The sequence below is a fragment of the Lepidochelys kempii genome, chromosome 6, assembly GCF_965140285.1.
Source record: "Lepidochelys kempii isolate rLepKem1 chromosome 6, rLepKem1.hap1, whole genome shotgun sequence".
Classification (NCBI taxonomy): domain Eukaryota; kingdom Metazoa; phylum Chordata; order Testudines; family Cheloniidae; genus Lepidochelys; species Lepidochelys kempii.
In genome coordinates this window covers 5029579-5044160 of record NC_136385.1, presented here as the reverse complement: position 1 = coordinate 5044160, position 14582 = coordinate 5029579, and the positions used below count along the sequence as shown (strand labels likewise).

General features: G+C 46.9%; 1 protein-coding gene across 4 annotated transcripts in view; it reads right to left on the bottom strand.

Annotated features, from left to right (window-relative positions):
- LOC140912346 (NACHT, LRR and PYD domains-containing protein 1b allele 2) overlaps window positions 1-4627 on the bottom strand; it is a 40025-nt gene extending 35398 nt beyond the window's left edge. For 3 of the 4 annotated variants that reach the window (XR_013635889.1, XM_073346588.2, XM_078853104.1), the window contains exons 1-3: window positions 4309-4627; window positions 970-1041; window positions 449-517 (exon numbers count right to left, since the gene is read on the bottom strand). Coding sequence is in view for 3 of the 4 variants with exons in the window: in XM_073346588.2 (XP_073202689.1) it covers window positions 449-517; window positions 970-1041; window positions 4309-4543 (376 nt within the window). In the remaining variant the exon portion in view is untranslated. The remainder of the gene's footprint in view (window positions 1-448; window positions 518-969; window positions 1042-4308) is intronic. The other variant, XM_073346591.2, reaches the window with a different exon arrangement.
- Between the last annotated feature and the right edge of the window lie 9955 nt (window positions 4628-14582).

Sequence of the window (14582 nt, the reverse complement as noted above, 5' to 3'; positions counted from 1 at the left end):
ATAGTATATAATATCATATGTATATTTAAAATAATAGTATCACATTTGTAACTCTGGTTATTTTACCATTTGATTACTATTTGATTATAATTCCTTTTTATCTCAGTAAAAGTCTTTAAGACTATATTGGTCTCGGTGTGAGCGTCTTGTCATGCCCCCGAGGGTCCTGTGCATATTCTGTGTAGCCAGATTCTGGGACAAGAACCTTGTTATCTTCTGATCAGATTGATTAGCGAGCCTATAACCCATACTATCCAAATTAATAATATTAACCTCCTAAAATCAGACAACAACCCCCATGTGGCCCCTCCCTGAGGGGAAAAACAAACAGGCCCAAACCCCCGCAATGACTTAGGTCCGACATACAGCCCTGAGGCTGTCATGGTCCATCACAGCAGTGAATTTCCCCCAGGGCCCCTGTCATCACCCTGAGCGATTCTCAACTCACCAGATGCTAGCGTCCCTCCTTCACCAGGGGGAATCTCATCGCCTGAATGCATGAAGTGGCTCTTTGGTCCTAAAGATAAGAGAGAGAAGAGGAGTTCTCCATGGAGAGGTACTAGAGAGTTGGCTTCCCAGATCAGGGAGAGCGCACTAACCCTGGAGTAAGAAAAGGAGTACTTGTGGCACCTTAGAGACGAACAAATTTATTAGAGCATGAGCTTTCGTGAGCTACAGCTCACTTCATCGTATGCATACAGTAAATAAATTTGTTCGTCTCTAAGGTGCCACAAGTACTCCTTTTCTTTTTGCGGATACAGACTAACACGGCTGCTACTCTGAAACCCTGGAGTGACGCTCTTCTAGCCCCCCGACACCCAGACAGACAGAGAGGGAGACAGCCAAAGATTAGCATTACATGACAGACACACAGCTCTGTAAGATACTCCGGTACCTCCACCGTGAGCTTGGGATAAAGAGATACAACAGACCACAGGGCCAGATTTTCGTGTGCTCAGCACAACTCACCTGAATCTCCTGCTTTAGTGCAAGAGGATGGCTTCTGCGCTTCTTGTGGGTGGCTGGAAGCTGTGGGAGAGACTTAGGAGAGAGTGAACTTGAAAGGTAAAAACAGGCCAGGACTAGAGATGGATAAAAAATTTTCATATGACTTTTTGTCGGCCCCCCCAAAAATATATATATATTCAGCTTCAGGCCACACCAAAATGTTCTGTGAATTGGTATCAGTTTGGCTGACTTGTTCATTTAGAAAAAAAACCTTTAAAAAGAAACTCCAAAGAAATCTGAAATATTTCACGTTGACATATTGGAAACATTTTGATTTTTCACTTCAAAACAAAACTTTTTGTTTCCAGCGTCCTTTAATTTTTTTTTTTAAGCAATCAAAAAACGCTTTAAAACAGCCAAAAGTGAAACAAAGTTTCAAGTCAAAACAAACCTAAAATGAACATTTTTACATTTTTGGGGTTGCCATTAATGTATTAAATTTTCAGTTTGATGCAAAAGGAATCCCCCAGCCCCGATTTTTCAGAATTTTTCAGCAACCTCCCCCCCACCCAAAAAAAACTATTTTTCCACACAGGACCAGAATAACCTGAGATCTTTAGGAACAACACTAGATCAAGTCTGCCCCTAGTAGTTGGTTTATATCAGTTATGTTTCCAAGGCTCTGCAAGGAGAAAGAAGGGAAACTTCCTTGCTGCCTGGTGCTGTCAAATCAGTTCTCCATTCACATGGATAATAGCTGTTTACACTGCTGATGATGATACAGCAGATAGTTTCTCAAAAAGAAAAGGAGGACTTGTGGCACCTTAGAAAGTAACAAATTTATTTGAGCATGAGCTTTCCTGAGCTACAGCTCACTTCATCTGTCACCTGAGCAGAGGTGTCAATTACAACACAAAGCAAGACAGGGCACTTCAAGCTTTAAGAGCAGAAGGAAACAAAAGCTTAAGATAAGGAGGAATGAGCTAAAGGAAGGAATCTTTAAAACATTTGCAAAAAGAAAAGGAGTACTTGTGGCACCTAACAAATTAATTTGAGCATAAGATTTTGTGAGCTACAGCTCACTGTGGTCATATAATTTTGGCAGGCTATACTCTAGTTCCATTGACCCTCAGCCCCCACAATCCACTAGACCAGTAGCTTCCCTTTACTAAGTTCCACTCGGATTCGTCTGAATCAGGACTGAGCAAAATGAGAGTTAGAGTGTCAGCCACTGAGAACTGAAATCTCACTTGTATAACATTTGCTACAAAAGAGGAAATACTCCTATACATGCAGGCAGGGTGGATAAAAATCAATGATTTTAAAAAAATAAAATTTAAAAAAATCGGATGTTTTTGATAAAATGCTTTCTGAAGAAAAAACCTATCTAAAGATATTTCAATTAAAACTATCTTTGAGCTATAATGTATTTTATCATGGAATAGGGATGATAAATTTTTATTTTATAGTATGAGACAATATATTCATATAATGTTTTAGAAAAGTTTTGTAAATGAGTTCCAATGGTTCATGGATTAGGGAACCAATCTTATGGGGTTCCAGGGGCTTCTGTAGAGATTATTTAGGTTACTCTTTCTATCTACCCACTGAGACTCAGGGCTCAGTCTGGAAGATACCGTTAGAGATGCTTAGTTTTGCAGTTCTCAAACTGTGGATTTGTATCTCCAGGGGTAACATGCTTGTTAATGGCAAAAATGTTTTTAAATAAATAAATATATAGAGGTGAGAAATAACAGACCTCAACTTTATTGTCCCTCTGCAAATTTGTGTACACACAGTCAATCCCTTACCTCTCTCTAAAAGTGCAAAGTTTCAAGAAGTTCAATGAATAGAAGATTGTTGGGGGCAGAATAGATCTGGACAAGGAGAAGAAGTCTGGAGAGAAATGTGAGAAGCGAGGGACATATGCTTGTTTTGTTAAAATATTATATGTCTGATGTTGAAGAAAAAAATCCAGAATACTTAACTTTGTTGTTTTAGTTAAATAAAACAATTTAAATGTCTGTCTGATGGTGTTCTCCTCCTAATACAGCATGGCAAAAAAATCCTCCAAATATTGATTAACCTGTTGAATTGGAGATAGTTCACCTCCCAATGACTTCATAAATATCTGCTTCAATTACCTTTGGTAAATGAAATAACCAAACAATCATTCATTTTCTCATATGGCTGTAAAACTCATCTGAAAAGTTTTCAAAATAAATCACTTAAAAAATGTACAGTGTGTACCTTCTAAAAATGAAACCTACACCTATCTCTGAGTTGTGAAGAATATGTATTAAGGTTATAACAACCAACCAGAATGCACTTTTGTGTAGAAAGCCATGATTAAATGGAATCTTCCTGACTAGTGATTTAAATCAAATCCACCCTGCATGCAGGGCCCCTATCCTGATAGGACAGCAGGCTGGTTTTGTGGTTAAGGAACTAGCAAAGGGCCCTCGAAATCTGGGTTACATTTGCAGTTTGGCCACAGACCCATGTGAAATTTGGGGAAAGTCACTGACTGTCTGGGCCTCTGATCCCCATTATTAACCTCCCATTCTCTGCCCTGTCTGTTTAGATAGGAAATTCTCTGGGGCAGGGACTGTCTCTCAGCGTGTCTGTCCAGGGCCCAGCACAACTGCCCCGCCCCCAATCTCCATCAGGGTTTGGGCAGCACCCCTGCTCTCAAGTGAATAACCCATACTCACAAGCATCATGGGAAAGTGGAATTCTGGAATAGGCAGAAGAAGGCTGGATCATGGGAGCTGTTACTCATTTGACCTTTCCATCCACAGCTCTCCCACTCTCTGCCTTTACACAGACAAGTTCTCCCATAAGGCCATGCAAAAAAAAAGTCAGCCAGGCCCAGGGCACTCTGGAATCACAGGTGCCAACTTTTACGCGGTAAATAAGCACCCCGACTTTCACAATAAGCCAAAAATCAAGCTAATCCCATTTCAAAACAAGGCCAAAACAAGCCAATCCCTAAGAACCCCAACACTCTATGTGACTAGATCCCCCCAGGGTGCAGTCTGAGACTGGGGTGGGCCCACTGTGCACCCCGACTCTCTCCCCCCCTTGCTCCTGCTTGCTGGGAGCCAATCAAAAAAGAAGAAGCCACAAGCAACAAGTTACAAGCCAAAAACCAGCTAACAAGCAACTCACCAGCCAATTAAGCCAAAAACAAGCCAAATTTCTGCATTTGTTTTGTGTGGGTTTGGCATGTCTGTCTGGGATGTTTGCCCATAAACCACTGCACCTGGGCCACGGGGGCCTATCAGCTAACCCTGTAGAAGATGTATGTGCATGTGTTGTAACTCAAGTGAAGAGCAATCGAGACAGCTCTCGATTTACCTTTCCGGAGTCTGGCTTCCACATCTTCCAGGACTTTCAGAACCACTTTTGAGTCCCCTCTGCAGTGTCTGAGCAGCAGGTCGGTTAGGGCTGCTGGGTCAGCTGGTGTTACGGGGATGGGCTCAGATCCCCTCTCCAGCAGGACTTCACTCAGCTTATCCTTGAACCCCTCCAACTCCTCCTTGCCCAGGGCTTTCAGCTTCCTCAGCAGGTCCCTTCTCCCAGGGGCCTCCATGCAGCTTCCTGGTCAGCAGAGAGAGTCAGGAAACTGCAGTTCAGTGCTGAGTGCCACGGGAAGCAAAGAGATTGTTGCCCCCTGAGAAGTGGGAAGGACTCAGGCTGCAGGAGACCGCCCCATTACACCACACACCCTCCAACACTTCCTGATTCCTGCTCTTTTAGTGAGATCACTCTGTCCAATCAGGGTGCTGGTTAGGTGGCAATTTCGCCTCTGTATTGCCTGTCACTGTACTCACATCTGACATCCCCTGTCCAGAGATCAGTGTAGTGTTTCTCTCTCTCTCTCTCCCAAATATGCCTGGTTTGGATCACGGCTGTTTAACTGACTGTGCCGTTATAGATACGGGGATTTAATCAGCAGACTGTGGGACACATTCTAACCTCAGCGGAGGATTCACTCTGGATTTACACCAGGATCACTGAGATCAGAATCCAGCCCTGACTGTACTGACTGCATTAGAGTCACTCTGGATTCGCAGCTGGGTAACTGAAACCATAATCAGGTCATGACTATTACCTTTAGTGGAGTCACTCCAGATTTACACTGGAGTAACTGAGATCAGAATCGGGCCCTGCTTCCATTGACTTCAGCGGGGTCGCTCTGGATTTACACCAGGGTCACTGAGATCAGATTCGTGACAACTGCATATTTTTTAAACACTCTGCATAAGTTACCGAGTTAATTGGCCCACACTACACCCCTTTGAGGTAGATCAATATCATTAACCTCATTTTGCAAATGGGGAAACTGAGGTAGAGAGCGAGGGGAAGTGACCGAGGTCACACTGCACGTCAGTAACAGAGCTGGTCTTCGAACCCAAGAAGTCCTGCTTCCTAGCACCACATTTGTCTCTGTTTTGGAGAACTTTTAAAAACGATGGGCCACCCCACCAGCTCTGTTGCTGTCTCTGTCGCTGAGCACTAAGCTACACTCAGGGAGACACTGGAGAGAATTAGCTAGTGTGTGGATTCACAGGGTGCAATGGTGGGGGGGGGGGGTTGTAAGGCACTGAAAGAGTTAACTATACTAACTCAGTACCAGGCTGCCTGTAATAAAGCTCTGATCTCTGTGCCCCTTGTTCCTGCCTGCGTCACAACACGACCGGCGGTTGGAACTGAATGGACCCCATCTCTCCCGACAGAGAGAGGCAATGGAAAAGGAATAAAGGAGGAGAGATGAAGTGAGAGTCCTCTGCAGTGTGAGGGTTTGTGGTCCTCACCTTTGAGCACCCAAGCAGCCCCCAGAAAAGGCTGAGCAGGAAGAAGACAGAGGAAGGCCCAGATCCGCAAAGGTTTGAGGCACCTAATTCCCACTGATTTGCGTGGGAGTTTAGCACCTTTGAGAATCTGGGATGAAATCCCCCTCCAGCTTGTATAGGGAGACAAAATAAGTCCCTTGGGACATGCCTCTGCAGTGAAACAGGGCTGCAAACCCAAAGCCAGAAACAGCCGCATTTTGGAGATTGGGGAAAGGGCTGTGCGGGGCGAGAGAAGCCACCGCTGCCTGAAAGGAAGACCTAGCAGTGGGAGGGGAATTAAAGCAGAGAGCTTGTAACTGGAGAGTTGTAGGGCAGTGGTTAGTCAGTGTTTCCCGTAACATCTCTAGAAAGTCGGGTATTTTTGAACAGTTTCTTGTTGCATCAGGAATGCCTAACAAGAGAGGAATTGCAAGCTATCTGTAGGGGCACCATTTGGGGTACAGGCAGGTGACTTTCATACAGGAGGTATGAGCCGAGTCAGAGCTCCTAACTGCAGCATGGGCGTTAACGTGAATTCTGCAGAGGACAGGTGCTCCAGGGGCAGGGAGTCAGTATTTTGTTTCCAAACAGAGGCAGGGTGATTTAAGATCAGAAAGGGCTGGTAATTGCCTGTAAAACAGGAATCCCTCTGCAAGGGGTGGGGATGTTGGAGAGAGAATGCAGGGGACTCAGAAGAGCCAAGGTTATATTCTGAAAAGAGGAAGATTTGAGGGGGATAAGTGAAAAGAAGGGGCCAAAACCCAGGGAAGGGCCAGCAGTGGTACAGAGAGGTTCCCACTCTACCTGGGATACTTATGTGGTCCCATCACCCTAGCATCTGAGTGCCTCACAATATCTCACCGATTTGTCCTGGAGAAGATGGCTCAGATATTTAAGTATGAAGTGTATAGTTATTGAGTACATGTTAATATCTGTGAGTGGAGGCGCTGATGGCAACAGAAGTTTTACTTGATTAAGAACTAGAAGATTCAACCCTCCAACTTTCTTTCACGACAAAGAGCGGCCCAGATCTCCTGTGCCTGTTTATTTTCCTTTCCTGCATACTGTGGCCCTGAACTACCCGCAGAAGTCTCCATTTTTCCCTCAACTTTAAAATGTGGACTTTTCTTGGTGCTTGGTTTTAAATATTCTCCTGTGAGAACCGCAACTCAATCACTGGCGTGTTGTGTTTAAGAGCCTGCCGGAAAGTAACTAGCCTTTAAACAGAAGTCAAAGCGGTGTTGGCAACTCTCGTGATTTTGTCATGAGTCTCATGACACTGATTGTTTTCCTTCAAGCCCCAGCTCCTGGAGTCAGGTGGATGTGTGAGCTCAGCCTTCGGTCGTAAAGAAAAACAAAGTTTCTAGCCCTCGTGGCTGTGGAGAAAGCTTCAAAATGAGACCCCCAAGCTCAAAGAGCAGAAGGCAAATAAAAAGAACGGCAAAGCTATTAACTGCAAAGCTTATTTTTACATAATCTCATGATTTCAAAGCAAATCTCATGAATTTTGATGGGCCTGATTCATGGTTTTGAACATTTGGGGTTGGCAATACTGTAAAGGTGACTCGAAAGTGTCGGTTTCTCTCCTTTATAAGGTCAGTTTCTCGTCTATTATTCGCAGTGGGGTAACACCCCGAGAGCCTGAGGCAGGTGCAGTATAAACTCACAGGGCCTTGCCCTAGTAGGTTGATTCCAAAGTTCAGTGATCTGTTCCACGCTTGGTGAACTGCAAAAAAGGGATAGAAAGTCATCTAGATTTTTCTACAGTTGTTTCAATTGTTGTCTTCAAGCGTTAGTAACAAAGTCAGAGTACACATTAAAATTTTAAACCTAACCAGTGTCCCTTAAGTGAGTTGACACAAGATGTGAGAACTCCTGTTAGAGCTGAGTGGGTCTAATATTTATTTCATTCTCTTTTTGAAAAATATAGAAATTAGACACCTTGCTCCTGTCAGCTAATTTCTAAGTGGTCCCTGGAATCATGGTTAAAGTTGCCCCTGCCCCTACCAAAATCTGAAATGGCACTCCAGCTGGAGATGAGACAGCTGATGTCCTGAGGCCATGAGGGCAAACTCTAGCTCAGCAGAAACTGCCTGATGCTTTGATTCAGCAGGACAAAAAAAGCGATCCCTGCAGGCCATCAAAGGCGAAGGAGAGGGTGAGTCATAACATGGACGCTCCAGGAAAGAAGCTGGCAAAGCAATGCAAGAGAGCAGAACACCTGAGCAACCCCGACTGAAGATTTTGCCAATAGAGAGCACCTGTGTTTCAAGGAAATATCGGGCAGCGGTATGAAAAACCCTGAGCAAAGCACAACCCAGGACACAACTGGACAGTCTGAGAAGCAGCAGGCCCAGTAAACTGGAGCGGGGGAATGAATTAACTCCGCCCATGTGTGACCAGAAAGGTAGCTCATTGGTCAAACTTCATGACATCTGAGCAGCTCCCACTAGGTAGGTCTGGGAACCCTGTCAGTGGCAGCCTGCTGCCTGTGTGCCGCAGTAGCGGCTTGGCTGAGAGCCCCTAAGAAAGGCGGAAAAACTTTAGGACTCCTCAACTGTCTTTCTGGGCTTCAATTCCTGCTCCCAGTCCAGTCTGGGACTTGGAAAACCTGGGTTCAGTTCCCTGCTTTGACACCGACTCCCTGTCTGACCTTGGGCATGTCACTTAGTCTCTCTGGGCCCCAGTTCCCATTTGTAAAATGGGGAAAGCTGTGCTTCCCTACCTGAGGATGAACGGATTAGGAAGTGCTCAGACACTATGGAAACTGGGGTATTGTAAATCCTTAAGATTGATAGGCAGCAAGTCCCTTAGATCAAAAGGCAAAAATATTAATACACTAGTAGCCAGCAATGCAGTCTAAATGCATTACATTGAGCTGGTGATCTTCATTTTTCCCAGCGGGAGGCCTCATTTCCACCATGTCCTCCTCACGGCAGATGAATATAATGTCTGTTATTAAAACCCTGTGTGAACTGGCCACCGTTGTGACGGGTAGAGGTGTTAAAGAGACCGAGCTGCCAGCAGAGCAATCTCTGAGGGGAACCTATGACTTTGGAATTCACTCCTGCTCAGCTTGGTTTGAAGGAATCCATTTATATTCAGCTCACACTGCAAAGTCCATCTCTGAACATTTGAGGAAGTCTTGGGTGTGGGGTTTCAGTAGGGAGGTGTGAGAACTGGGGGTAGGGGGGTATGTTGATTTGGCAATTTCTATTTTCTAGCTGGCTGCTGTAACCACTAAACACCCTTCCTCTCCCCAGAGCAGGAAATAGAACCCAGGAGTCCTGACTCCCCCTGCCCCCCCCCCCCAGCTCTAACCGTACTCCTCTCCCAGTCAGAGCTGCAGGAGTCCTGCTGCCACCCACTGTCACTACACAAACATTCACCAGGACAGGTTACCCAGGAGTGTCAAGGGGCAGAAGATTTTAACAGTCCTTGATGTCAGGTGATGGACTCAGGCCAGGTCTGCACGAAGAAGTTAAGTCGACCCAACGATGTCACTCAGGAATATGAAAAATCCACTTCTCTGAGCAATACCGTTACGCTGACCTAAGCCCCGGTGTCGGCAGCGCTAGGCAGATGGAAGAATTCTTTCATCAGCGTAACGACCGCCTCTCAGGGAAGTGGATTAACTACAACCAAAGGAGACCCTCTGCCGTCGCTGTCGTGTGTGTCCACACTGATGTCTAGAGCAGTGCCGTTGCGGTGTTTGTAGAGAAATCATACCCTCACGCAGCCAGGTGACTCATCTGGAATTAGGACGTGACGTGGTTCTTGTCTCTGCGAGGGGAGTGGGGCCTACTGGGCTGAAGGAGCTGGAAAAGTCACACTGGATTGCGGGTTCTACCTCCGTTCAGGGAGAGGACGGGGTGGAGTTATGAAACTCCATTCCCAGCTCTGGGAAGGAGCCGATCTAGTGAGTTAGACCAGACTGGGAACTGGGAACCAGGACTCCATTCCTGATGCTTCAGCGTGCAGTGCAGCGGAATAGGGTTAGACCAGGTGATTGCGTCGACAAGGGGAAGGGTTGGGCCTTGACTCAGCACAAAAGAGCCCAGGAAAAAGACCCTGAATAGGGGCAAACTGAAGTTAAGGAGACACCCTGTTTATGGAAAGAGACAAAAGGTCAGGAATGGTATAATAGGAGAAAGAAAGGCACAAGACAGCACCCACGAGGGAGGCAGCGCATTGCCAGCATGAGCGTCTCCCAGCTCTCTCGACTGGACAAGCACGGTGCACGAGAAAGGCACTTGCCAGATTGCATTTTATATTTTTCTTTGATCTGTAACCATACGTTTGTACGCCTTATACTTGCGTCTATTTGAATCTTTATCAAATAAACGATTTGGTTTTACTAGAGACACCTGAGCGCTGTCGGCTAAGGAGAGCGCTGAACTGAGGTGAAGCTAGTGAACCGGGGGGCACTGCTTCCAGGGAGGCAGCGAATCCGTGTGCATGGCGGGTGTCTGAAAGTTGAGGGACTGGGCCCTTGAGTGTAATGAAGAGGCACAGACAGGTGGGAGGGAGCTGGGGCCTGAGCAGGACTCCGGGGGGCTAACTGCAGAGATTTAGCCAGAGGTTCTCTCTGCTGTGCCCCGCCGGTGTTGCCAGCTTAGCAGGCTCCTTCGCCCCATCTGCCATGCCAAAGGTGCCACAGGATTTGACGGGCTGGATTTCAAAATAATGGTTTCCCTTTGTAGAGGGAAGTAAATTAACCGCGTGTCTTGCCGTTATGCAAACAAAGCATTATTTTCATTCAATTTCAGTGCCTGCTAAGCTGAGGGAGAGTTCCTCATCGTTAAAGCCCTGGAGGGGGGCTCAGGATTCCTGGGTTCTATTTCTGGCTCTGCTACTGAATGGCTGGTTTGTGGGTCCATAGATAGTGTCTCACATGATGTGAACTTTTTTTTTTATTATTGTCTTCTGTTCCATATATCCCTTACACCAACACTAAATGAAAACGGGTTTGAGACTCCAGAGTTACACGGGGGTCACTGCAATCAGAATCCAGCTTGGATGCCACTGAATTCAGTGCAGTCACTCTGGATTTACACTTACTTACTAAGAACAAAATAACCTTCAGATTTTGCCCTGTATCATAGTGCAGGCTCACAAAGGGACAGAGTCAAAGTTATTCTTTAACTTTGCTTTATTCTGACTCTTATTTATATGAATTACCTTAATTTCACTTTTGCAATCTTAATGTCCCGGTCAGTATGTGTGTATGCACACTCATTCTCTTTCTCTGATCCCCTCTGGTTATTATTAATTATTATTGTCATAAATATAAAGGAAAGGGTAAACCCCTTTAAAATCCCTCCTGGCCAGAGGAAAAATCCTCTCACCTGTAAAGGGTGAAGAAGCTAAAGGCAACCTCGCTGGCACCTGACCAAAATGACCAATGAGGAGACAAGATACTTTCAAAAGCTGGGAGGAGGGAGAGAAACAAAGGGTCTATGTCTGTCTGTATGCTGCTTTTGCCAGGGACAGAACAGGAATGGAGTCTTAGAACTTTAGTAAGTAATCTAGCTAGGTATGTGTTAGATTATGATTTCTTTAAATGGCTGAGAAAAGAACTGTGCTGAATAGAATGACTATTCCTGTCTGTGTGTCTTTTTTGTAACGTAAGGTTTTGCCTAGAGGGATTCTCTATGCTTTGAATCTAATTACCCTGTAAGGTATCTACCATCCTGATTTTACAGAGGTGATTCTTTTTTACTCTTATTAAAAGTCTTCTTGTAAGAAAACTGAATGCTTTTTCATTGTTCTCAGATCCAAGGGTATGGGTCTGTGGTCACCTATGCAAATTGGTGAGGATTTTTACCAAACCTTTCCCAGGAAGTGGGGTGCAAGGGTTGGGAGGATTTTGGGGGGGAAAGACATGTCCAAACTACGTTTCCCAGTAAACCCACTTAGAGTTTGGTGGTGGCAGTGGAAGTCCAAGGGCAAAGGGTAAAATAGTTTGTACCTTGGGGAAGTTTTAACCTAAGCTGGTGAAAGTAAGCTTAGGAGGTTTTCATGCAGGTCCCCACATCTGTACCCTAGAGTTCAGAGTGGGGGAGGAACCTTGACAATTATTATTATTATTGTGAATGGGCAGTGAGGACTCCTAAGTTCTATTCCCATCTTTAGAAGGTGAGTGGGGTTGAGGAGTCAGAACTCCCGGGTTCTATCCCAAGCTCTGGGAGGGGAGTGGGGTCTACTGGGTTAGAGCAGGGGGGCTGGGAGTCAGGACTCCTGGGTGTCTCTTCCTAGCCCTATTGGTAACTCTGTGTGTGTGTGTGACCTTGGGAAAGTCCCTTCCCTGTCCTCAGTTTACTCATCTGTAAAATGAAATAAGTAATGTTACTCTTAATCAATACATATCAATTGTACTTTACAGAGGTAAAGTGCTATATAAGAGCAACAAATCAATATTATTTGTTCAGATCTGGCCCTCTAAAAGTCTCAAGGGTAAAAATAGCCCCTGCCCAGACCTCTGACAATCCAGAAGACAGATACTGAGGCAACTGGATGCATTGGGAGACTCCAGTTTGCATCCTGCAAAGGGATCAATATGGACAGACCTCTGCATCCACACACAGGGTACGCCTATGTTTTGAGCTGGAGATGTAATTCCCAGGTTGAGGAGACAAACCCCATGTGAGCTTTCATTGAGCTAATGCACTAAGAATACAGTGTCGTCATAGCACGGCAAGTAAGCGGCATGCATAATGTCTCAGACAGGCACATACTGAGTGGCCAGTCCCACTGCCACTCAGACTGATGTGGCTACACTTGAATCAGAGCTATTGCAAGGACCTAGGGACTAGAAGCAGGATCTGCAAAGCTGGGGGGAGGAGAGGGAGACGGGGGCTGATATTCCCACAGTGCTATTGGGAGACCTTGCAGATTTGCAGCCAGGGAGCACTTTTAAACGCCACAGGAAGTACTGTGCAAGAGTACCAGAGTGACCCTCTGCGCAAGAGACCCCCCCTGTGGCCCTCTGATTGGCCAAGTGCTCCTACTTAACTCCAGGAAGTTGACTAGGCAATCACACAGACTTTAGCTTGCTGCAATGCCAGACTCCACCTCATCTCCTGATCTCTGGTCTCTGACACCAGCCTAATTCTGACCCTGCCTCTTGTTCACAGGACCTGGCCTTGTGATTCCTCCAACTACTGCCCGGTGACTCCCGTCCCCGGTGGGCAGACCTCAGCCCAGCTGTGACAGCTAGGCCAGACCACCTATGGCCCCATCCCTTACGGTTTTCCCAGCCCCATATCCCTGGTAAGGGGCTCCCAGAAGTGGAAGGGCTGGGTCTACCACCACCGACCGGCCCCCATAGGGTACTGGACCCCCAGGAGCAGGTTGTGTAACTCCAAACTGAGAACCGTCTGCTGCAGTCCCAAGAGGCATGGCTCCTTGCAGAAAGTCAGACACGGCACAAACAGCTGGCACGGTCCTGGGAGGAAAATGCCATGCTCTGGGCCCACGTTGGGCCCCTGCTCGCTGAACTGAGCCCCGCAGTATCACTACCCAAACGTTTTGATGGGAACTGCCAGAAGTTGCGGGGTTTCCTCAGCCAATGTGGTCTCCTTTTCCTGCTCCACCCTCGAGCATATCCCACCAAGCCAGCGGAGGTGGGACGAGTGATCAGTTTGCTTACTGGAGAAGCACTGGACTGGGCCTCCCCACTGCTGGAACGAGGCCGCCTGGTGTTAACGGACTGGAACTTTGCCTTTCTGCGAACGCTTTCTGCAATCCGACAGCCCGCATCACACTCGCTCAGGGGAAGCGCTCGACAAAGGCTCCAGGGCCAGCAGCCTGGCATGCTGCCCAGTTTTGGCGACCCACCAATGATGTTGAGTGGAACAAGGAAGCCCAACGGCATCATTTTTTGGCACGGGCTTAGTGAGGAAGTAAAGACGAGTTAGCCCCACACTGAGACCCTCCAACCTGCTTGGATGCATTTATCACTCTTCTCTCTCCTCACCGACAACCAGCTGTGAGCGAAAGGAGGAGAGTAGGGGCACCCTGCTATCTTTCAGCCACACCTCACATCAAAGACCAAGGCTAACCACAAACCAATGCAGGTTGACCGGGGCCACGGACACCTGACCCAAGAAGAAAAGGAACAGCAATGGAGCAATAATCTAGGTTTTTGTAGTGGAGCATCAGGACACTCCCTTGCCATGTGCCCATTGCGAACCTTGGCCCATGAGGAATTGGGAAATGAGCAAGCCCAGGGCATGCAGGGGGAACCAGCCTGGACACCATGCTCTGGAACTACCCCCCCAGCCCTCAAAAGAAACCCCATCCAGGACATGTGGGTCCTCCCCACACTTCCAAGTATAAACAGAGTTACGCACGATAAATGGGGCCAAGCCCAGTGGGCCCTGATCAATTCTAGGGCTACTGATCACTTCATAGATGCTAAAGCCGCTCGAGCACTATGAACCCCCTCCACTTAAATCCCACTTCAGTTCTCATAGAAATGATAGATGGGTGCCTCCTGTCCCCGGGGCCAGTGTCTCAGGAAACAGTACCCCTTGAGGCTGTAATCTGGAGCCGTCGGGAGGTTCAGCGTAATCCATTCCCCACATTTCCCCCAAATTCTTGGGGCCACGTGGCTGGAGAAGCACGTCCCTTGCATCTGTTGGAGAGAAAAGAGGATCAACTTTCCCTTTGAATACTGCCAAAGGGTCTGCCTAGTGTGCAGCTGGCCTCAACCTTTTGGTCCCAGGCTCCTGTGGCCTATCAGAAACAACTGCACTGTTGAGGGGCCTCCACTGACAACAGCTAGTCAGAAGC